General features: G+C 41.4%; 1 protein-coding gene across 1 annotated transcript in view; it reads left to right on the top strand.

Annotated features, from left to right (window-relative positions):
* The window catches only part of TONSL (tonsoku like, DNA repair protein), a 1124870-nt gene that overhangs the window by 1082953 nt on the left and 18630 nt on the right, over nucleotides 1-23287 (top strand). The window contains exon 24 of the mRNA XM_044066303.1: nucleotides 5348-5421. Coding sequence (XP_043922238.1) covers nucleotides 5348-5421 — 74 coding nt within the window. The remainder of the gene's footprint in view (nucleotides 1-5347; nucleotides 5422-23287) is intronic.

Below are 23287 nucleotides of genomic sequence, written 5' to 3'. Positions count from 1 at the left end.
CTATCATCCTAGGTGAAAGTAGAATGCTTCTTAGGTTAGGGACATACCTGCCCTGGACACATAGTCTGAGAGCTCAGTCATGTCTCTCTTCATATAGTCCAGACAGAATGAAGAGAATGAGAGAGAAAAAGAAGGTTGGATGATGTGGGGATAGTGAATCAGGAAGTGCAACGGATTAGCAAGGAGTGGTCCAGATGACATACCTGTGGAAGCATAAAGGTGTTTAGGAGAGATGGCAGTGGAGTTTTTAACCAGATTGTTTAATGAAATCTTGGAAAGTGAGAAGATGCCTGAGGAGTGGAGAAGTGTTTTGGTATTGATTTTTAAGAATAAGGGTGATGTGCAGTGCTGCAATAACTACAGAGGGGAAAAAATCGATCAGTCACAGCATGAAGTTATGGGAAAGAGTAGTGGAAGCCAGGTTAAGAAGGGAGATTACGCTGGTGTGGACATGTGATGATTAGTGAGCAGCAGTATGGTTTCATAACAGGAAAGAGCACTACAGATGCAGTGTTTGCTGTGAGAGTGTTGATGGAAAAGTATAGAGAAGGTCAGAAGGAGTTGCATTGTGTCTTTGTAGACTTGGAGAAAACGTCTGACAGGGTGCCTAGAGAGGAATTGTGATATTGTATGAGGAAGTTGGGAGTGGCAGAGAAGTATGTAAGAGTGGTACAGGATATGTACGAGGGCAGTGTGAAAGTGGTGAGGTATGTAGTAGGAGTGACGGATGCATTTAAGGTGGAGGTGGGATTGCATCAAGGATCTGCTCTGAACCCTTTCTTATTTGCAATGGTGATAGGTTGACAGATGAGATCAGACAGGAGTCCCCATGGACTATGATGTTTGCAGATGACATTGGGATCTGTAGTGAGTAGAGAACAGATTGAGGAGACCCTGGAGAGGTGGAGACATGCTCTAGGGAGGAGAGGAATGAAGGTCAGCAGGACTAAGAATATATGTGTGTGAATGAGAGGGAGGCTAGAGGAATGGTTTGTTGGTGAAGGTGGATGAGTTTAGATATTTGGGGTCAACATTTCAGAGTAATGGCGAATGTGGAAGAGAGGTGAATAAGAGAGTACAAGCAGGGTAGAGTGTGTGGAGAAGAGTATCAGGAGTGATTTGTGACAGACTGGTACCAGTAAGAGTGAAAGGGAAGGTCTATAAGAGGGTAGTGAGACCAGCTATGTTATATGGGTTGGAGGTGGTGGCATAGACAAAAAAGGCAGGAGTCAGAGCTGGAAGTGGAAGAGTTGAAGATGTTAAGATTTGCATCAGGTGTGACAAGGATGGCTAGGATTAGGAATCAGTGTATTAGAGGGTCAGCTCAGGTTGGACATTTTGGAGACAAAGCCAGAGAGGCGAGATTGGGTTGGTTTAAAAATGTGCTGAAGAGGGATGCTGGGTGTATTTGGAAAAGAATGCTAAGGATGGAGCTACCAGGTAAGAGGAAAAGAGGAAGGCATAAGATAAGGTTTATGGATGTGGTGAGAGAGGGCATGCAGGTGATTGGCGTGACAGAGCAAGATGCGTAATTCCGGAAGAAATGAAAACAGATTACCTGCTGTGGCGACCCCTAATGAGAACAGCCGAAAGAATAAGACGAAGAGGTACGTCTAAAGTCACTCACTAACATGTATTATGACAGTCATAACAGTAATTGTAGCTGAGTGACTTCAGTGCATGTGTGATTTGACAGATCCTGGCACCTGAAGGGCAGTTGACTGTGACCTGACCTTCTGCTTGTCTAGCCTGGTGAGAAAGACATCTGTGTGTCTCTCTACTAAGTCGCCTATGACTAGGATATTAGGTTTTGTGGTGTTTTATCTCATGGGCTTAATTGTTGAGACACTGATGTGTGTGTTATGTGTAATGGTGGATTCTGTTAGTATACCAGTATGTATAGGTTGTTTGCGCTTGGGAGGTCTCTGGTCTTTCACTCTTGATTACCTCCGCGCATGTAGGTTTATGTGCTTTGACCTTATCTTGTGTGAGTGGAGAGTTGTGTGTGCTGACAGTCTGTTTGATGTCTTGTTTATTGTTACATGAGAGGACTGATTCTAGTTTCATGGTATAGTTACATAGGTTCATAGCTAAGTACTAGGCTATCTGCCCATGGGCATTTATAAGCCTAGCCACAGAGTGATGGCTTTCGCCTCCCCATTAGATTAGTAACCTGGGCCTCTGTCAACAGGGCTCCTGAAGTGATCCCAGGGTAGAGCTTACGATTACCCATCCACTCATCAAGATTTCTCTTGAAGAGGATCAGAGAGGAGCTCTGTCGAATATGGACTGGGATTCTATTCCAGAGTGAGGGGAGTCGCTGGGACAGGAATCTATCCCTCCAGCATGTCCTGTTTATTGTTGTACATAGGTTCAAGTCACTAGAATGAGTGGTTCTGAGGGATCTTGTTTTTTTGAGGTGAAGCATGTCCATTAGTTCAGGGTTTGACATGGCCCTATAGGTCAGGCACAGGTCACCTCTGAGCAGACGGTAAGCAACTGAGAAGAGCTGAAGCTTTTTTAGTCGTGCTTCATAGGGTAATTGTTTAAGGCCCTTAATCCTTTTAGCAAGGTACTTCTGTGGTCTTTCTAGTTGTTGCAGGTGTCTAGTGAGGTATATCCCAAATGGGGCATTGTACTCTATTATGGGCCTAATGAGTGAGGAGTAAAGGGGCACAATCACCTCCTTGGATCTGGATGAGAAACCCTTTGTGATCAGGTGTACCACATAGAAGGATTTCCTGACTGTTTTGGCTATATGGTTATCAAAGGAGAGCATGCCATCTACTTGGGTACCCAGGTCCCTAATTACTACTTCTGTACTTAGTGGATTCCCATCTATGTGGTAGTTTGTAGGTAACTTTGTTTTTACCAAATGGGATTACTATGCATTTTTTGGCATTTAGCTTGAGATTGTGATTTTGACACCAGGTGTTTGTCTCTGTGAGACCCTTTTGCAAGATGTCTGTGTCAGCTGGAGAGTCAGTTATTGCACCCAATTTACAGTCATCTGTGAACTTGGTTAGCCACAGTCCTTTAGCCTTTGTCTGTACTTCGGAGAAATATATACCGAACAGGAGGGGTCCCAGGACTGAACCCTGTGGGACTCCGCTTGTGACTGGTCTTTCGCATACACTATTTGTTTGCTATAGGAGCAAGTGGTTGTCAGTATACATGAGGCAATTGCTACATTGCCTTAGGATGTCCATGTCAATCAGGCTGCCTGGAAAAATGTTGGGAAACTGTCTATAGTAGCAGGTAATTTTTAAGTATTAATTTCTGAGAGAGTAAGAACCCGCGGTGGTGGTGCTGCTGTAGCGTTGTCCCCTCACAGTAAGATGCTGTCCGGTTCAATTCTCAGCTAGAGCGTCTTCTGCGTGGAGACATGCGTGAATGGGCGTACCTTCGTTGAAGGTTGTGCGTCATTGCTGGTAACTCGGCACGTAAAAATCAACTAACAATCATTAGCGGACCAGAGTTCCGCTGTGGCGACCCCTAACCGGGAAAACCCGAAAGACACAAAATTTCTGAGAGTGTAAATTAGATCAGCTATTGCTGTGGGATTAAGGGAGACAATCTATATAGCATTTGGGATGGAAAGTGGGTCGATGCTGCTCAGTCCTCAGCTGAGTTGCCCCCAGAGCAGCAGGGAACCTGGGAGGGTTTCAATGACTGGTGTTTAGGGAATAAGAGTTTCTAGGCATTTGCATCTATACAAGGCACCAACCACTAACCCCCCATTATGTGGTGCACAGCTTATTATACAGTTTTAATCTAGTCTGGCAATAGGAAATCACACAATTATCCTTCCTCCAGCAATCCCCGGTGGGGACAAGGCTATATCCACACACTTCTGCCACAAGGGTGCAGGGGAGCCCTTCTTAATGTAAGATGGTTGAATTTGAGTTCAAGTGTATGAAAAACAGGCTAGATTCAGCAAGTCTAGATCTAGTCTATGCTAACTAAGCAATATTTCAATACAAAACAAGTGCAGGTAATAAGCCGGCACAAACAGTAAAAATAGTCAAAAATGCACACATTAATGTAGTAAAATTCAAATGAAAAAGTGCAGATCAAACTCAAAACAAGCTTAATTTCTTGTTCTTGGCTTTGGATGGCTTGGATTCAAGCAGAAACATTCTGGACCTCTGGCAAGGGATACCAAATGCAGAGCAGCTCTGTTTAATTGAGACAAAAAACGAGCAAGCGCGAGGCTTATATTCAGGTGAAAATAAACAAGTTTAAACTAGTCTGCCAATAGGAAATCACGCAATGATCCTTCCTCCAGCAGTCTCCAGCTCAGACAAGGCTACATCCACACACTTCTGCCATAAGGGTGCAGGGGCAGCCCTTTTTAATGTAAGATGGCTAGATATGAGTTCAAGTTTCATAGCAGGTTAGATTCAGCAAGTCTAGATCTAGTCTTTACTAACTAAGCAACATTATAGTGCAAAACAAGTTTAGGTAATAAGCAGGCACAAACAGTAATTCAGTCAAAAAGGGACAACTTAATTCAGTAAACAGTAAAATACAAATAAAAAGTGCAGATCAAAGTCAAAATAAGCTTAATTTCTTGTTCTTAGCTTTAGATGGCTTGGATTCAAACAGAAACACTCTGGACCTCTCTAACCAGTTCTCTCCTTTACAGGTGGGAATCAAACCCTTTACCTTGTGTCTGTGAAGTGAACACCTTAACCATTATGCTACTGATGTAGTAATTTGCCATTCTATTCTGACATGATTTTATTTAATATCCTTATCTCATATGACTTGGGTCTTGCTCAGTGGTTCGCTTTCCTTTGACTGACTGACTCATTCATTCCTCTGTCAGAATGGGAACCAGGTATTTCCAGTCTGAGCGAGAGCCATGTAACCTATTTAGTCAATGAATGGAAGGCTTCATCTGTACATTCATTCCCCAAACATGCAAGAGTTGGGCTGTGGTAAATGAGCCAGTTTGCCAGACCTAGTGGACTCCACTTCTACTCTCCTGGATCTCTTAACCCACTGCAGTTACTCTGTGCTGCACAAGTACTTGCTATTCTGGGGAGGTATGTATGCCAGCATACAGCTTTTTCTCATTATAGTCCTACACACTCTAGGCAGTGTGCATTTGGCAGGTCCATTCTCCATGGATGCAGCACCCAGTGCTCCCGTTCTGTTTTGGGCCTGGCTTTCTCTCTTTGCCATGAGGAAAGGTGCTGCTATGAAATTTTTTTTTATGTTTTGGAGGTATTTTCACCAGCAGGTATTAGTAGTAGTTTTGTTCAGGCATTAACAGTGACAGTCCTTAGAAGCATTGTTACCTAGAACACTGGCAATCTGACTTTTTTGTTGTATCCTTTAGGATGGCTGTGCTTTAACTCATCTTAACCTTATGGGAAATCGTCTTACTGATGAAACTGTTCGAGACCTTGCCAGGTAAGACCTGCTTACATGTGTAACCTAGATGAACACAGTTGTGTTTTCTTTCTATTATGACTATGTCCGTTCTCACTGTGTTAATGTCTAATGAGTCATGTGTTTCTTTTTTAATGTTTTTGTCCACTTTGCAAAATGATTTCATTATTAGGGACATTGCAAAGGAAGAATGCATGCTTCCTCATTGTAGGCAACATTTGTGGAGATCCTTGGAGCTGTCACAGAGTTAAGATGTCTTATGGAGGGGGGCTAAGGAGGGGAGTTTGCTGGGGCTGGCATACTGTCCATCTCCCTACCAACCCAGCTCTTTGTCTCACTGGGAAGCAGATGAGCCAGTGAGAGACCCCCTCCATTCAGGGAATGAATGGGTCATATTGTTCTCTCTTGGGCTTAATGTGCCTGGCTTCTACACCAAGAGAGGAACAAATGGCTTGGGGGAGGTAAAGGAAGAGGAGCCATTACACAAGACAAAGAGAATGTGTCAAATAAAATTAGACTTTCGAAGATCTCTGCTCTGTCACTGTTTGCTTTAACTTTTGATGAGTGAGTGGTCTCTGTTTTTGCACTTGGGATCATTTGGTGCAGAAGTGGCCCATCCTGCCCTTCCTCCAACATTTCACTGGAGGAGGATATCATAGCAGCTGTTTGAAGCCTTGGAGTCTCTTTAATGGTTATTAAAGTTCATTTTCATTCTCCACTGATTTTCATCTCAGGCCTTTTTCACATTGCTTACCAAAGCAGTGGATTTCTTGTGCATGAATTCTTCTGTTGAGTGAATCACAGGATTGCTGCCTGCAGCTTCTTACACAGTAGAGCTGAAAACCTTTTCTCCACATGTGCATGACAGTACCTTGTATCAGGTAACTAGGGAGTGAATTGCCAACCACTCATCCTTGAATGTCATTTTTGGTATCAATCTTACATATGTAGCTCTTTTAGCCATTGTTGGTTTCACTGAAATTATCTTCAGTAGCTTTTACAGTAATCTGTCTTTCAGTTCTCAGTCCACAATGCCTGCACAGTAGACAAGACTATCAGTCTCTTCCTTGGACACTGTTTTTCATTCCTCTTGGAGTCATCTACGTTTACTGACACCAAGAAGTCAGAGATGTGTGTCCCTGAAACCAGCAGAGATGGCAACCTCTACATATTTCATGCCTTTGTGGGCGTTCTTAGTATGGTGGACAATGCCTTAGAATGGACAAACCATTGTTGTCTTTCTCCCAAGATGTTCTAGATCGCTTACCTTGGTCAGAAGAATGTGCAGTCATGGGTCACCAGCTTCTTTGGAATCCTATCTCAGATGATGTTTATGTAGCAAGATCTTACTCTTGACTGCAGCTCGGTCAGCTTACACTTTATAGAAATAACTTGCTTTTCAAATGCCTTTACAGTGAAAATTCAATGCTAAATTCTTCTGTTTTTTTCTGCACAACCTACAACTAAGAGGCCCAGCAATTTGTCCACCTTAACCATACACTAGATAGGTTTGAGTAGGACCTACTGTAATGTTTCAACTATTCAAGTTATCAATGTATGAGTTTATGTATTTGTTTTTGTTAAACTTATTCAACTGATAACCAGGTAAGTGAGCCAGTCTTAAAGGACTTTTCAGCCTTGACCTGTGCCACAAAAGAAAGGGTAAGTACAATATATATGGACAGTTTAGTGTAGTCAGCTAATCTGTATGTTTTTGGGAGGTGGGTAGAAACTAGAGCATCTGGAAAAAAAAACAGCCAGACACAGAGAATATGCATATTCCGCATAGGCAGTGACCAGAGGTCAGGCATAAATGCCAAACCCTAGAGCTCTAAGACAGACCTCTTTAAGGGAGTATGTGTATAGGCTATGATTTTACATTAGGGTAGATAGGCTCCCTGACTGGCTAACTGAGCTGTCACTCACTGTTTGATATAGCTTATTAATTCATATTTCAATGGATTAAGGCAGTTCCATAAGCAAAAACATGTTCTTTGAGCCTCCTAAAGCCCTGGGTAGGTGATCCTTTGCAGAGTTGCAGTCAGCAGTCATATCTTGGGGGAAATGTGTCTGAAATGCTTTCTAATGTATGACAAAGTATTTGGGGGAAGTAATTTCAAGGTGAATGGGGACTGTATGGTGAGAGTCAAGTCAGAGTTGCTTATTTCTTATGAGTAAGGCTCTTGCACTTCTGGACGGTTTTGTCCTGACAGAGTTCATAGGTTTTCTTAAAACCTTAGTTTCCTTCACACATTCCAAAGAGCAGTAGTAAGGGATCTGGATTTTATTTACAGGGCAACTTGAAATGTTGGTTTTGATTCTTTTTAGTGGTGGTATTGGGGGGACACAGTGTCTATCTGATGTCAGTTTTCATTCATTCCTCAACAATTGAGTTTGGATCCGGTCCTCGGATCCAACTTGGCAGTTAATAAAGCTCATGGCCACCAAAAAACTCTCAAGCTCCTCCCTTTCCCATAATGCACCAACCCTAACACCCTTAAATCTCATTTGCAGCTTTAGCGTGAAGACGTGGTCACCTTTAGATCTCAATCTAGATAATTTTTTTAATTCAGATAAGTGAATTTTTCCTATAATTCTTTAATATTATATTCTTTATACCTCCCTTCCTACACTTTTGAGTGTGCCTGTCTTACCATTAGTGGTAGTTCTATATTTTATACCCTTTTTTATGGTAATCTTTTTACCAAACTTGGTATTTTCTTTCTTTCAAAAATTAAAAAAAAATTTTTTTTACTCTTATCTTTGCTATTAGCATTAAAAAATGTCTGAGAAAAACCCCTGGGGTTTAAAAAATGTACAGAATGTGGACATAAAATTACACTTTTTGGCTCTCACGCTTTGTGTATATTGTTTAGGCCCTCAGCACCTAAATGTTGAATGCAAGATTTGTCAGGGTTTTAATCTTAGGACCTTGGCATCCTTGGATCCTACCACTGAACCACCAAGGAAAGAGTCCAAGAAATCGTACCTGAAAGCTGCTCCTGCATCTGTCTGACAATAAGTCGGCTTCGTCAAATCCGACTTGTTCGGATCCAAAGCCGTTGAAGAACAACATACTCCCTTTCCTTGGATCTGGTATGATCCTGTGTACCTTATCCCTTCCAGAAATACATTGACACTCAGGATCTACATCACAGGCATCTTCTTATTCTTCCAAGAATCTCACCATGGCAGATGTGGATAGGATAATGAGGACCTTCTTCTCCCTGCAAATACCAATGGGAGTTATTCCGGATTACCCTTTCGGGTCAGGAAGCCTTTATAAGCACTATACCACCTTTTTTGGATCCTTCACTGATCTGACCACTTGTTTGGTGCCCTTGGATCTGAGTCTTCTGGGACTGTTGACTTCGGATCCGAATATCTTAGATGTTCTTTGTGTTTCACTGTTGCAGTCATTACAGTTGGGTTGTCTGCTTGCAGTTGCCCTCAGTTGGCCTGATTAACAAAGTTGTGGGTCCTACGTCGGTTGCTGTCTCTTCTTCCGTGTCATCAGGGGTATAAAACATGCAGCCGACATCATTACACCAGTCTTTCTTGCCGTGCAGTGCCTGAAGCAGAAGCAGTTTGCAAGTGCCGGTCAGCTAACTCCTGAAATTTTAGTTTTTGAGTTTCAGAACCGAAGTCTTCAACTAAAAGCTAAGTACCCCATTGGGGAAACTTTTTCTTGCTCTAAACCGATGTCAGTAAAAGTAAATAATTGCATTTCTTGTGGAAAGCAAATACCGCATAAAGATTTTCATTCGTACTGTATTTCTTGACTAGGCTCTAACCATGACGTACCTCGCTGTCGGTTTTGTGCCTTATTTAAACCACAAACTATCCGTCGTCGGTATTTTTGAGCTTCTAAATATTTTGGTGCTCAGTTTAATTATCCTGATATGTCTTCAGTAAGCCATTCGGTTACCAACATTTCGAAAAAACGCAAACATAAAGAGACAGGCCACCCAGTTTGCCGGTGCTCAGTGAGGCGCTTTCGCAGCTCCTGATACCCTCTACTTCAGATTCTCAGGCCTCTACTGAGACCCATTCGGAGTCCGGTATGCCGTGAGATGCTTCAACTGTGGATCCTGCGGATGTCTCTACCTTGGATGGGTCCAGAGCCGCTGTGCAGGCACTGGCTTCTGAGGGTGTATTCGGGCCTACTGACTTTCATATTAAACCGACGCCATCTTCTTCTTCAAGGCCTAAAACTTGAACCATGCCTAGAAAACTGATGCCCAGACCGCATGGTCAGCCCTCTATGCCTAAAAAACAAATGATAAGAATGGCTGAAGACCTTACTACTATAATCAGGGGAAGCCAACCTTCCCGCTCTAAGAGACCTAGGACTGAGTTTGCTTATGATATTTCTGACCAGGATTCTGAAATTTCTGTTTCCTCTGATGACCAGGATTTACCCTTATCTACCTATGAGGATTCTGATGCTGAGGACTCTATTCCCTCTGCCCCCCCCAAGAGGATTTCTCTTTTGGTGAAACCTTGCATACTCTCGGGGAGCATTTTTGTTGGGAAAGTCAGGATTTCTCTGATTCTAAAAAGAGGCTTAGGGATTTCTTAATCCTCCCCCAGCACAGGCCTTTAGCTATACCTCCTGTACTGGACATTGTTGATGATGCCTTTTCGGAATCTAGCATGGCCCCTGACTCTTTACCTCCTGCTTCCAGAAAACCTGATAGATATTACAGGATTCCTGACTCTCTCAAGTTCCTTTTCAAAAATCCTACTGCGGATCCTGAAACTGTTTCACAGGGACCCAAGGGCATTAAAGCTACTACTTCCAAAAATCCTACCCCCTCTGATATAGACTCCAGGGCGCTGGATAGATGGGGTAAGAAGGTGTACACTTCTGCAACTTTAGCCATTAGGCCCTTGAATTGCATGTTTCATGTGTTAAAGTATCAGCAGCATATTATTGGATTGCTTAAACAGAAAATGATGATGACTCCTGATTGTGCCGAAAATAAGGATTTACAGGATTTAATGCATTCTGCTGAACAAGTTGGTAAACATACATTGCAATGTGGTTTTGATTCACTAGAGGCATCTTGCAGGGCTGCGGTAACTGGGTCTGTATTTAGATGGCATGCTTGGCTTAAGGAACAATCCTTGCCAGATCTTGTTAAAGCAAAATTACTGGATGCTCCCTTAAATCAGGACCGCCTGTTTGGCAACAAGACAGAAGAAGTTCTTAAAAAGATGGAGGAAAAAGCTAAATCTATGCAAACTGTTAAAGATTTTTTACAAGTACAACCTCAAAGATTTAGTAGGCATTGGTCTTCTAAGAATTGGTCCTTTCCTGCCTCTTCCAGACCTTCTCAGTCCAAACCCAGATCCAGCAGAGCCACCCAGGCTTCAGTCCCAGGGGACGCACAGGACTAAGCAGTGTGGGGCCTCCACTTCCAAATCTACGAGTAATAAAACTCTCCCCTATGGTAAACTGTCTCAGTGACTTTGTAAAACTTCCAAGCACTTCTCAACTGACTACCCCTTTGGGGGAAAGATTGCACTTCATGCAAAGAACTGGGGACTTATTACCCAGGACAATTGGTTTTAAATACAGTGTCCCAGGAATACAGATTTCACTTCCACATGTTACAAACTCCAAGCGGTTGCCCGGATCTACCTCCAAATCAGTGGGCAGAGGCCCAAAAGCAAGTACTCTCTCTCTTAAGCATAGGGGCTATTCAGTTGGTACCAGAAGAGGAAAAGGCATAAAGGTTTCTACTCGAGATTTTTCCTGTTACCCAGAAAAGACAATTCATGGTGTCCTATCCTGGATCTGTCTACTCTAAACACCTTTTTGGTGATTCCAAAATTTAAGATGCTGACTCTTCACCAGTTGCTTCCTATGCTAAGCAAAGATACCTGGTTGGCAACACTAGATTTAAAGGAAGCATACCTGCACAGCCCAACCAGGGAATCTTGCAGAAGATGCCTACACTTCAAAGACAGCTAAACGCTGCACTGCCCTTTGGCTTATCTACTGCACCCAAGGTATTCACAAAGTGCCTAGCTCCAGTCATTGCATTTTGCAGGTAAAGTAATATTCAAATATACCCATACCTGGACAATTGTCTAATTCAGGCAGAAAACCAGGACATACTTTTGAATCATCTGGCTTTTGTACAAAGGGTGCTAACTTGTCTGGGGTACAACATAAATGAAAAGAATTCACACCTGGTACCCTGTCAACAAAGTATATTCCTGGGAGCAAGCTTAAATACAACTTTCCAGATGGCATTCCTCACGCCAGAGAAACAAATTCAATTGACAACCTACTTCAAACAAGTGGCCACAAAAACCCTGCTATCTGCAAGGCAAATACTACAAGCCTTGGGGTTCATGGCCGCCTGCATTCTTCTAATTCCATATGCAAGGCTGCATATGAGGAAACTACAATGGTATCTAAAAAGCCTATGGTGCCAACATTCTCAGGCTCTAGAAGCAGTGATTCCTATCATTCCTTGCCTACGCCTGGTGTTCCTTTGGTGGGCAGAGGCCTGCCACCAATACAAGGGACTACCATTCACACTACCCCCTGCCGCCCAAACCCTAACAGACGCATCAGACTATGCATGGGGGGCGCACCTGGCAGGGAAGTGCATTCAGGGCAATTGGAACTCAATTCAAATGCACCTTCACATCAATCATAAAGAAATGTTAGCTGTACAGAATGCTCTGACAGCCTTCAAGGACCACAGTTTTCCAGGACAATTAATGGTAAAGACGGACAATAACACTGCTATGTGGTACATAAACAATCAGGGGGGTACACATTCTTACCCCCTCTGCAGACTAGCCATGGCATTGTGGAACACAGCCTTGAGCTACCAAGTGCATCTACAAGCTCAATTCCTGTCAGGAAAACTAAATGCACTGGCAGATGAACTAAGCAGAGACCTCATGGACCCACACGAGTGGAAACTGGAACCAAGGATTTTCAACATGTTAACAAGCAAATGGTGGAGCCCAGATACAGACCTGTTTGCCTCCCCCCAGAACTATCAACTGGAAAAATGTTGCTCAAGGACTCCCCACAGACTAGCTTGGAAATTGGATGCTCTGTCCTTCAGCTAGAAAAACCTATCAGTTTGTGCCTTTCCTCTTCTGCCTCTGCTCTCCAAAGTACTACTAAAGATCAAACAAGACAAACCAAGGATGATTTTGATTGCACCAGATTGGCCACGCCAACACTGGTACCCCCTCCTGCGCAGTGTCACTGTTGGCCCCATGGCACCTGCTTCAAACTCCTATCCTGCTGTCTCAACAGGAGAACCAGATTATGCACCCTCAGCTTCTAACACTGAACCTAGCAGCCTGGCTAATTACCTAAGCTCTCCTTTACCATACCTCAGTAAACCAGTGATGGGTGTCATTTTAGAGGTAAGGAGGCCTAGTACTTGAAAATCTTATGCTGAAAAATGGAAAATATTCTGTGCTTGGAACCAATCTGAAGGATTGAGCACAGCAGTGCCCAATTTTCCTCAGATTTTACAATACTTAACTGAGATGCTTCACAAGGGCCTGTCTTTTTCCTCAATAAAAATTCATGTATCAGCCATTTCAGCTCATTATAACACAGTACCTCCCCTCTTCTCTCATCCACTGCTCAAGCAGTTCCTCAGAGGGGAAAAAATTTAAGACCACCCAGGAGAGCTCCAACTCCAGCCTGGGACCTTTAACTTTGTGTTGGAGAAACTCACCCTTCCTCCTTTCGAGCCAGCTGCTACTGCAGATTTTAAAAAATTCCTTTCTTGGAAAACAGCTTTCCTTTTAGCCATCACTTCAGCAAGAAGGGTATATGAATTACAGGCCCTTATGGCAGTGGAGCCTTTCATCATCTTTTATGCGGGCAGGGTGTCCCTCAGGACCAATCACTCTTTCATGCCAAAGGTGGTATCCAGTGTGGCCTTTAATCAGTCCATTCATTTGCCAACCTTCTTTCCTAATCAACAGAACAAAGGGGAATGGATACTGCACTCCTTAGATGTGCACAGATAACTTAGATTCTACTTGGACAGGACTAAACCTCAAATGAAATCTGACCAACTGCTGGTGGCATTTGCTGCAGGGACAGAGGGGAAGGCTAGACCATTGCATTCATTTCTGCTATAAGCACCATGGAAAACCTATCCCACAGGGGATCAGACCCCACTCAACCAGGGCTGCATCTACCTCTACAGCCTTGCCCAGAGGCGTACCTACCAAGGACATCCTAGAAGCTGCTACCTGGAGTTCTGTACATACTTTCACCAAGCATTACCATTTGCCAATTTTCTCTAAATCCAGAGCTGGCTTTGCTACTGCAGTTTTGCAGGGCCTTATAGCTGGCCCTAATGCTATCTAAAGTCCTCCTCCTATCCTTAGCTTTGGGAATCTACCCAAATGTAATGACTGCAATAGTGAAACATGAAGAACATAGTACAGTTGTGTACACTTACCATAAATGTAGATGTTCGAGTGTATTCACTGTTACAGTCCTTGTTACCCTTCCTCCAGCCCCCTGACTTCCTTTGGCTATACCTCTTCTCTCCTTTTCAATGCTTTACAGCTTTTTGGTGTATTTGCTTTTTTGTTGGAGGTATAACCTTATATATTTATAGATTTAATTGCTTCCCATTAGGGGGGCACCTGACATTTGGGGCAAGAAAAACTGATGTAATGACGTCGGCTGCATGTTTTATACCCCTGACGACCTGACGTCATGGAAGAAGAGACAGCAACTGACGCAGGACCCAAGACTTTGTTAATCAGGCCGACTGAGGGCAACTGCAAGCAGATAACCCAAATGTGTAATGACTGCAACAGTGAATACACTCGAACATCTACATTTATGGTAAGTGTACACATCTACATTTATGGTAAGTGTACACAACTGTACTTTTCTTCGTATCTGAAGTTCACTCTTTGTGCCCCGGCTCTTACACTTTCAGATCCAGACATCTCTTGGAGCAGAGTTGTCCCTGTTGAATCCGAGGTGTTACAGTCGAATCCAAAGGTTTCGTAGCCATCTATACTCCTCAGAACTTCAGCACTGGATAGCTCGGCTCCAACCTCTGCCATTAGGTGGGTTGCCTTCTGGACAGAGGGAGCTGAGGGGTCAGAAGCTTGGCTTCTCAGCTTCATCAGCTTCCTTCTCCCCAGAGTGATCTGCCTTTGAGGTGCTGGAGAAGGGTGTTTTCTGCTCCTGCAGGTGGACGGTTCCTCTCTCCTCGGGTCTTCCATCTGGGTCCCACATGTCTTTGCATGTTGAGACTCATTATCCTGGTCCACATGGACAGCCTACTCTAAGTCTCCAAGATACCCAGCAGGGTATTACCATTTCTGCCGATACCTCTCCAGAACATCCCACCGAAGAGGTCCCTAGGAAGAGTAAGTGCAAGAGGAGGCAGTTGATTCCCATCCGGAGTCTGTCACCAAAGATACTGATTTTGATGAAGGGGAATGGTCTCAAAGATCACCAGCTGAAGACATCTCCTATGGAGACATCCTTTGAAATCCTAAAGCAAGGGGTGGTTTGTCATCCCAAAACTCTTCCTCAGAGGAGTTAGTGTTCCTGGAGGCTTTTTTGTTCTGGCCCGTCTGCTTGCTGGGCAACTCCGACTGTTGAGGAGCTCATTGATTTGGTCTCTCGGCGGGTGTGGAAGGAGCCTGACACAGTTGAGCCAATCCCCAAGAGACCGGCTCGGATTGTGGCACCACCTGTAGGCAAGAAATTTTGGAGAAAGGGAGTGCCTGTAGATGCCATGGCCGTAACGGTGGCCACTAAGAAGGAACTTGCAGAACAGAGCTCCTCTGTCTATCTCCCTAACAGGGAGTCCAGGGCACTGGACAGATTTGGGAAGCATGTGTATGCTTCAGAGACATTTGCTGTCAGATCGCTGAACTACCTGGCCCATTTCACAAGGCTTCAAAGGGATTTGATAAAAGAATTATCAAGTTCTGTTTCAGGAACCACCACTGCTGAGGCTCAGGCTTCTGTGGCATCGCAGTTGGCTACCCTATAATCACTTTCTAATTCGTCCATGATGCTCATCTCCCCTGTGGCTGAAGGTACCTCAAGGGCAGTGGGGTCAGGCATATAACTAAGGAGACATGCCTGGATGCGCTTGTGTGATTTTGCCAAGCCCTTCAAGTCCTCATTCATCAATACTGCTTTTGAAAGCAGTTATCTGTTTGGCCTGAAAGTGAAGGACACACTTTCCAGGTGCAAGATGGATGGAAAGATCCTCTCTGCAGTGGGTATATGTTTTTTCACTCCTCAAAAAACCTTGTCAAGGAATCAGCGAGGTTGTTGAAAAATATGGTTCAGGAAATCCCAGGGTCCTTTCCAAGATCCACATGGCGATAGTTCCCCCAGGCTCAGAGGGGGGAACTCAGATGGAAGACTCCACTAGCACGGCAGAAGAGACCCACAGAACCAAGGATCTAAAGATTTTTTTTCTGATAGACCCTATCAGCATTCCTAAAAGGAGGCCCACTTCTCCTCTGGAGGCAGTCAGGGGTCATTTATCTCTGTACCAGAGAGCCTGTCTAGAAATCGCAAAAGATGCATGCTGCTGAGAATTATATCCAGAGATTATACAATTCCCTTTTCCATTCCAATTCCACCTCTATACAAAGTTCCCAATGTACCACCTAATCAGAGGAAATCAGCAGCAATAGGAATTCAAAAGCCTCCAGAAAAAAGTCATTCAATAGGTCCGATCAGACCAAATAGAATCTGGAACTTACTCAAGAGTTCTCTTTGAACTGAAGAAAGTTTGGTACTTCTTTTTAGTACCAAAGGAAACAGGGGACCTGAGACCGACTTTGGATCTCAGTATCTTGAACAAGTCAGTTCAACACACAAAATTTCGGATGATCACAGTACAGTCCATTCTGCCCTTCTTAAGCAAAGGACAATTGGATGTGCTGAATAGACCAATAATCCAAAAAAAATGGTGAACGACCAGCAGAAAAAAAGCAGCAGCAAGTCCAGTGGATAAAATTTCCTTTAAAAAGGTTTATTAAACTCCCACTTAAAAACAATTAAAGATACTCTCACTTTGATACTTGTTATTTTAAGTGTGTTTGTTAATAAACCTTCTAAAGGAACTTTTATCCGTGCTGAACTTGCTGCTGATTTTTCTGCTTCTTGTTCACCATTTTGGTGAATTACTGGTTTGTCTTGTGTCTCTGCATGGTTTTGTATTCAGTAGACCTTCAGGATGTATGCTATCATATAAAATTGAACAGACAATCCAGAAGGTATCTACGCTTACGGCTGGGAGCCAGTTCAGGTCACTACCCTTTGGCCTCACCACAGCAAGTCTCATTTGGAACTATCTCAAACTGGAATTTATAGGAGCAGTGTTCAGTACGAAATCAATGACAGTTTCTCTACCCTCTCAAGAGTTCTATCAGATTCCAGGTCATGAAAATGATCTTCAGTACCACAATTTCAGCTCAATCAATTCTAAAAACCCTAGAGTCAATGTCAGCAGCCATAATTCTAGTTCCCCTTGCAGGATTTCATATGAGAATTCTTCAGTAGATACTGTCAGCGCAATGGTCAATTCTTTATCACCCTTTGTCAGCCCAAATAAAAATAACTCATGCATGCAAAAAATACGTTTGTTGGTGGATTCTTTCTGATCAACTTTTACAATATCATTCCTTCATTCTTCCTCAAACCAAGGGCCATAGTGACCACGGACGCATCCCAGATTGGGGAGGGGGACTTCCTGGGAAAAACAGGCACTTGGTCCTTCAAAGAGGCCAAAATGCACATCAGTGCTCTGGAAATGGGACCAGTACTCTTAGTGTTGCAGGCATTCAATCATTCAATTGTGATTCAAACGGACAACATGTCAGTAGTTTGGTACATCAACAAACAAGGCGGAACCAGGTCTTACCCTTTGTCTTAAGAAGCCCTCAGGGTTTGGCAATGGATGATCACTTCCAACCACATTCTAAAAGCAACGCACATTCCAAGGAAGTCCAGCGTGATAGCAGACAAACTGAGCAGGTCCATGTTACTACCACATGAATGGTCTCTCAACAAGAAAGTGACGGCTATGATTTTCAGGGGTCTATATTAGAATCTCTAAGATTTAATGTTTTGAATCACTAAAGATCAAACTTTAGTGATCGAAACAGTAAATCATCGAAATTCTAATAATAAGGCTGTAAAAAAAAAAGTAAAGGATGTTTATGCAGGGGGCAAGCCCTCAGCTACTTAAATATACCAACTCCAAGATCACACTTTAACGAAGTATAACAGTCGAGATTATAATATAGACTCGATTTTCAGTCAGTGGGACCAGCCTTGTTGCAGTCTTTTTGCATCTTCCCTAAACAACAAGTGCAGCAGCTTTTTCACCCTCTTCCTCCAACAAGGGTAATCACCGAGAGATGCTGTACTCCACGATTGGCCCCCCCCAGTCTTCTCTGTGCGTATTCATTGATTCCTTTAATTCCCAAATTTCTGCAGACAGCTGTCTGGTTGAAAAGCAAGCTTATCTTCATTGCACCTTACTGGCCTCAACAGATTTGGTTCTCCCACCTTGGATTCTGGATCGAATTCTAGACCTCTTGTTTCACCTGACAGGCACATCTGGATATTTCAAACCTCAAACTAACAGCATGATTTTTCCAATTCCCTTCATAGAGTCATAGGTTAGTACTAAGCTAACTGCCATCAGGGGCCATTTTAAGCGTAGCCAATTACCTCATGTGAGAATCAAACCCTGCACCTTGTGTTTGTAAGGTAAACGCCTTAACCATTATGCCAGCATCCCACTTCCATGATAGCCGAACAACCAATGCTCTCTTTTCCTGTTTGCCGTATAGTTATCTTCACTTAAGGCTTCCACAAGAAAACTGTTACAGAACTAAATGGAAATAGCAAAAACACATTGACCCCTTTTCAACTCCTGTACCAAGTGTCCTGGAATATTTGGCAACAATTTTTAATGAGGTAGCTAGCTCCTCAACAGTTAGTCCAGTTAGCAGCAATTTCTGATTTTCACACTGAACTTGACAGTTCCTCCTTAGCTTCATCTAAACTTTGTAAAGCCTTTTTAAGAGGCACATTCCCGCTCAGACTACCTTATAAAGATCCTGCTCCACCATGGGACTTAAATTTGGTACTACAAACCTTAATTCAATCCCCCTTTGAACCAGCAGCTAAATGTGAACTTCAATTCTTGACCTGGAAAACTATTTTTCTAGTGCCCATTACTTCTGCTAGAAGAATCTCAGAACTTCGAGCTTTATTATTAAAACCTCTTTACTTGATTTTTCATAAGGATAGAGTGGCATTACATACCAATGCTTCCTTCCTTCCTAAGGTGGTGTCAGAATCCAATATCAATCGGTCAATGAATTCATCAGTTTTCTTTCCTGAATTTTTACACAAAGGTGAATATATTGTCCAAAAACACAAAGCGACAGAAGGCAACCACCAAGCTTGCCATAATCCAGTCTTGTTTATGAAAAAATATATAATCCTTTATTTGGCGTGCACTAGGTAAGCGCTTTCACTATCAGCTTCATCAGACCATAAAACATTTGCATTGCACAAACAATTGCTTAAATAGCAGTCATGTGACGTTGAATCAATCATCTTGTTAACATTTTTAAAAATACATTAACCTATTCAATGCATTTTCTAAGGTTACTCAAGCATTTAAAAGCTTTATAAAATAACAATACATTCATTCTATCTTGTTCATTGTTAATAATATATCGATTGATGCACTTCTTTTCAATAAAAGTTTAATCTACTATAATAGTACACATTATGTAATAGGTCCATTAGTTGTATAACTCTATCGCTTGCACTGCTTAGTGAATAACCGCAATAAAAATCTCAAAGATCGCACATAAAAACAGAAAATATAAAAGATAAAACTAAACGATTTCGTATGTGCTCTTAAAATGACCCATATATCTCTTAATACGTATATATATATATAATATGTATATTATGGTATTGAAATAATATTTACTTATGACGTGTCACGTGAATCAATTATATTGTCCAACACCATCTCTGCATCATTTCACATTGACGCGGCATCAGTGCGTAATGTTAATACATTATCGTTCTAACAATGATGCAAAAATATATATGTAAAAGCCATATAATATCATACTACTGCTATCATTGATGAAATACTTAAGAAAAACACAAAATATATAAATATAAAAATATATATATAAATGTTCCTGTTGCTATTACAAAATATTGCATAGTGTTCCTACATTCCAACTCAACTGATAAATAATTAGAGTTATTATTCGTTATTTAGATGGAGTATTGTAAATTACTAATTTTTACTTATTGCATTTAAAATATTAGCCAAATAGGTACTAATACTTCATAATGCAACAAAAAACACAATGTTACAGTGACTAAATAGCAACAAATTCTCACTTTTATCCAGCACTAAGCCATGCTAAAAAGCTCAACACACCATACACATGAAACTAGCCCGTTGAAATCGTTGTGGCATTACATTCACAATACGCAATGACCCAAGATGTACACTTACAATTGATTCACAAAAAAAGCTGAATGACCATAAAACATGCTGGTTAATTTATAAGTTATGAATTATAATCAAATTATTACTGAAACTTCGAAAATAACATAGAAAATCACTGGGTTATAGTAACTAAATACAAGGCTTAATGACAGTGAAATCACATATATATTAAGCACCAGACTATATCAAGAACAATGATGTGCCTTGTATATAAAATCAACATTTGTAGGGGCATTGACTTATTTACTGCGTAATATACTTATATATAGCTAATAAGAATATTTTTAGCCTTAGAACATACCGTATGAATAGCTATGATGTCATTAAAATGAATTTGTAGTAAATAATTTTAAGGATTAGACAGATTAGCATTAAGTAACGTGTAAATCTATCATTTATCATGCAAAGTTTATTTTAATACTACACTAATTGTATAGAAAATTTAAAATTATTTACTACAAATTCATTTTAATGACATCATATCTATTCATATGGTATGTTCTAAGGCTAAAAATATTCTTATTAGCTATATATAAGTATATTACACAGTAACATGTGCAATGCAAATGTTTTTTTACGGTCTGATGAAGCTGATAGTGAAAGCGCTTACCTAGTGCACGCCAAATAAAGGATTATATATTTTTTCATAAACAAGACTGGATTATTGCAAGCTTGGTGATTGCCTTCTGTCGCTTTGTGTTTTTGGACATTATTTCAACTGGTTTCAGATTAGCGCAGAAGCATTCACTCTGTTGAGTGTAGTTACTTTCGTAAAGGTGAATATATGTTCATTTATTAGAAGTTCACAGACAGTTACACTTTTATTTACGTAGAACAAAAGAAATCAGAAAGATAGACCAATTATTTGTATCCTTTGCAAATTCAAAATTGGACAGACCAGTTGCAAAGGTCACTTTAGCCAGATGGTTGACTGATTTGCATAATTATTTACAACAAGCTGGGCGTAACCTTGCCAAAGCCTATAAGATCACATTCAGGTATGTCTCTGGCAACTTCCACAGTATTTCTTTGTAAAGCTTGGATGATATATGTGCAGCTGCAATCTGGACAAATCCTCATTCTTTTATCACTCATTGCAAACTGGATCTGGTCTCAAGGGGAAGAGCAGCCTTTGGCTCAGCTGTGCTCAAGAACATCCTTCCTTAGAGTCAACCGGGAATTTAGGTAGCTGGGGACTGTCCCAGTTGTTGAGGAATGAATGATAATTGACAACATCAGATAAAGAAGTTATGTACTCACCATAACATTCCATTTCTGTTGTCCATTTTAATTCTTCCTCAACCTCCTTGCCACTAACCCCCATCCTTTTCTTAATTCGCTTCTGGAAGAACAAGAGGCTATAAGGACACAACTGTCCTTCAGATTGAGCTCCAGATAGGCTCTATATTCTTAAGTCTTTCCTAAGTAGTTTCATACCGCTTTTATATATATAGATATATATCTATCTCTATGTATCTACATCTATTTATATCTATCTCTATAGAGTGGGTGTAAAAAGTGTACACACCCCTGTTAAAATGCAAGGTTTTTGTGATATAAAAAAATGAGACCACAATAAATCGTTTCAAAACTTTTCCCACTTTTACTGTGACCTATAACCTGTACAATTCAATTGAAAAACAAATCTGTTAGGGGAAAAAATATAAAAAATAAAAAACGTACAATAAGTTGGTTGCATAAGTGTGCACACCCTTAAACTAATACTTTGTTGAATCACCTTTTGCTTTAATTACAGCATTCAGTCTTCTTGGGTTGGAGCCTATCAGCATGGCACATCTTGACTTGGCAATATTTGCCCACTCTTCCTTGAAAAGCACTCCAAATCTATCAAATTGCGAGGGCATCTCTTGCGCACTCTGCAGGTCACCCCACAGATTTTCTATTGGCTTTAAGTCTGGGCTCTGGCTGGGCCATTCCAAAACTTAAATTTTCTTCTGATGAAGCCATTCTTTTGTTGATCTGGATGTATGCTTAGGGGGTCATTGTCGTGTTGAAAGGTGAAATTCCTCTTCATCTTCAGTTTTCTGGCAGATGCCTTAAGGCTTTGGGTCAAAAGTGACTGGTATTTGGAACTGTTCATAATTCCATTTACCTTGACTAAAGCCCAAGTTCCAGTTGAAGAAAAGCAACTCCAAAGCATGATGCTGCCACCACCATGCTTCACTGTGAGGATGGTGTTCTTTTGGTGATGAAAAGTGTTGTTTTTGCGCCAAATGTACCTTTTGGAATTGTGGCCATAAAGTTTAACCTTGGTCTCATCAGACCATAACACATTTTCCCACATGCATTTGGGAGACCTGATGTATTATTTTGCAAGTTTTAGCCAGGCCTGGTTGTTTTTCTCTGTAAGAAAAGGCTTCTGTCTAGCAACACTAGCCCATAGTCCAGACATATGAAGAATACAGGAGATTATCACATGTAGTACACAACCAGTACTTGCCAGAAATTCCTGCAGCTCCTTCAGTGTTGCTGTAGGTCTCTTGGCAGCCTCCCTGACCAGTTTTCATCTCGTCTTTCATCAGTTTTGGAGGGACATCCAGTTCTTTGCAACGTCACTGTTGTCCCATATTTTCTCCACTTTTTGATGACCGTCTTCACTGTGTTCCATGGTATATCCAATACTGTTGAAATTTTTTTGTACCCTTCTCCTGACTGATACCTTTCAAGAATGAGATCCCTTTGATGCTTTGTAAGCTCTCTGCAAACCATGGCTTGTGCTGTAGCAGTCAACTCAGTAAATGTCAGGAAAATCCTGCTAGGGCAGCTAAACTTTATTTGGGGGTTAATCATAGTCTCTTTAGTTGATGGCAGGCGTGTACCCAAGAAGACTGAATGCTGTAATTAATACTTTGTTGTGCTTCAACAAAGTATTAGTTTAAGGGTGTGCACACTTATGCAACCAGCATATTGTACATTTTTTAGCTTTTTATATTTTTCCACTAACAGATTTGTTTGTTGTTCAACTGAATTGTACAAGTTATAGGTCACATTAAAGGCGGGAAACATTTTGAAATTATTTATTGTGGTATCATTTTTTATATCTCAAAAACTTGGCATTTTAACAGGGGTGTGTACACTTTTTATATCCACCGTATGTGTTGTTAAGGGCAGTTATACAATAGTTCTGTAGTAGTGTTGAAGAATAAGGAACAAGTCAGAACAGAATAAATATAAAATAAATATGTGTGATCACAGTAAATTCACAATTATTGAATACAACAAATACTAAAAGAAAAAAACAAATTTTCCTAAGGACACCAATGTTCTAAAAAATATGCTGGGTGATTACTTTTAATTTTATAAGTACT

This window comes from Protopterus annectens, chromosome 3.part1, assembly GCF_019279795.1.
Source record: "Protopterus annectens isolate FY-2018-M chromosome 3.part1, PAN1.0, whole genome shotgun sequence".
Taxonomy (NCBI): Eukaryota; Metazoa; Chordata; order Ceratodontiformes; family Protopteridae; genus Protopterus; species Protopterus annectens.
Note: the sequence above shows the minus strand (reverse complement) of the source record. Positions and strands in the feature narration are given on the sequence as shown.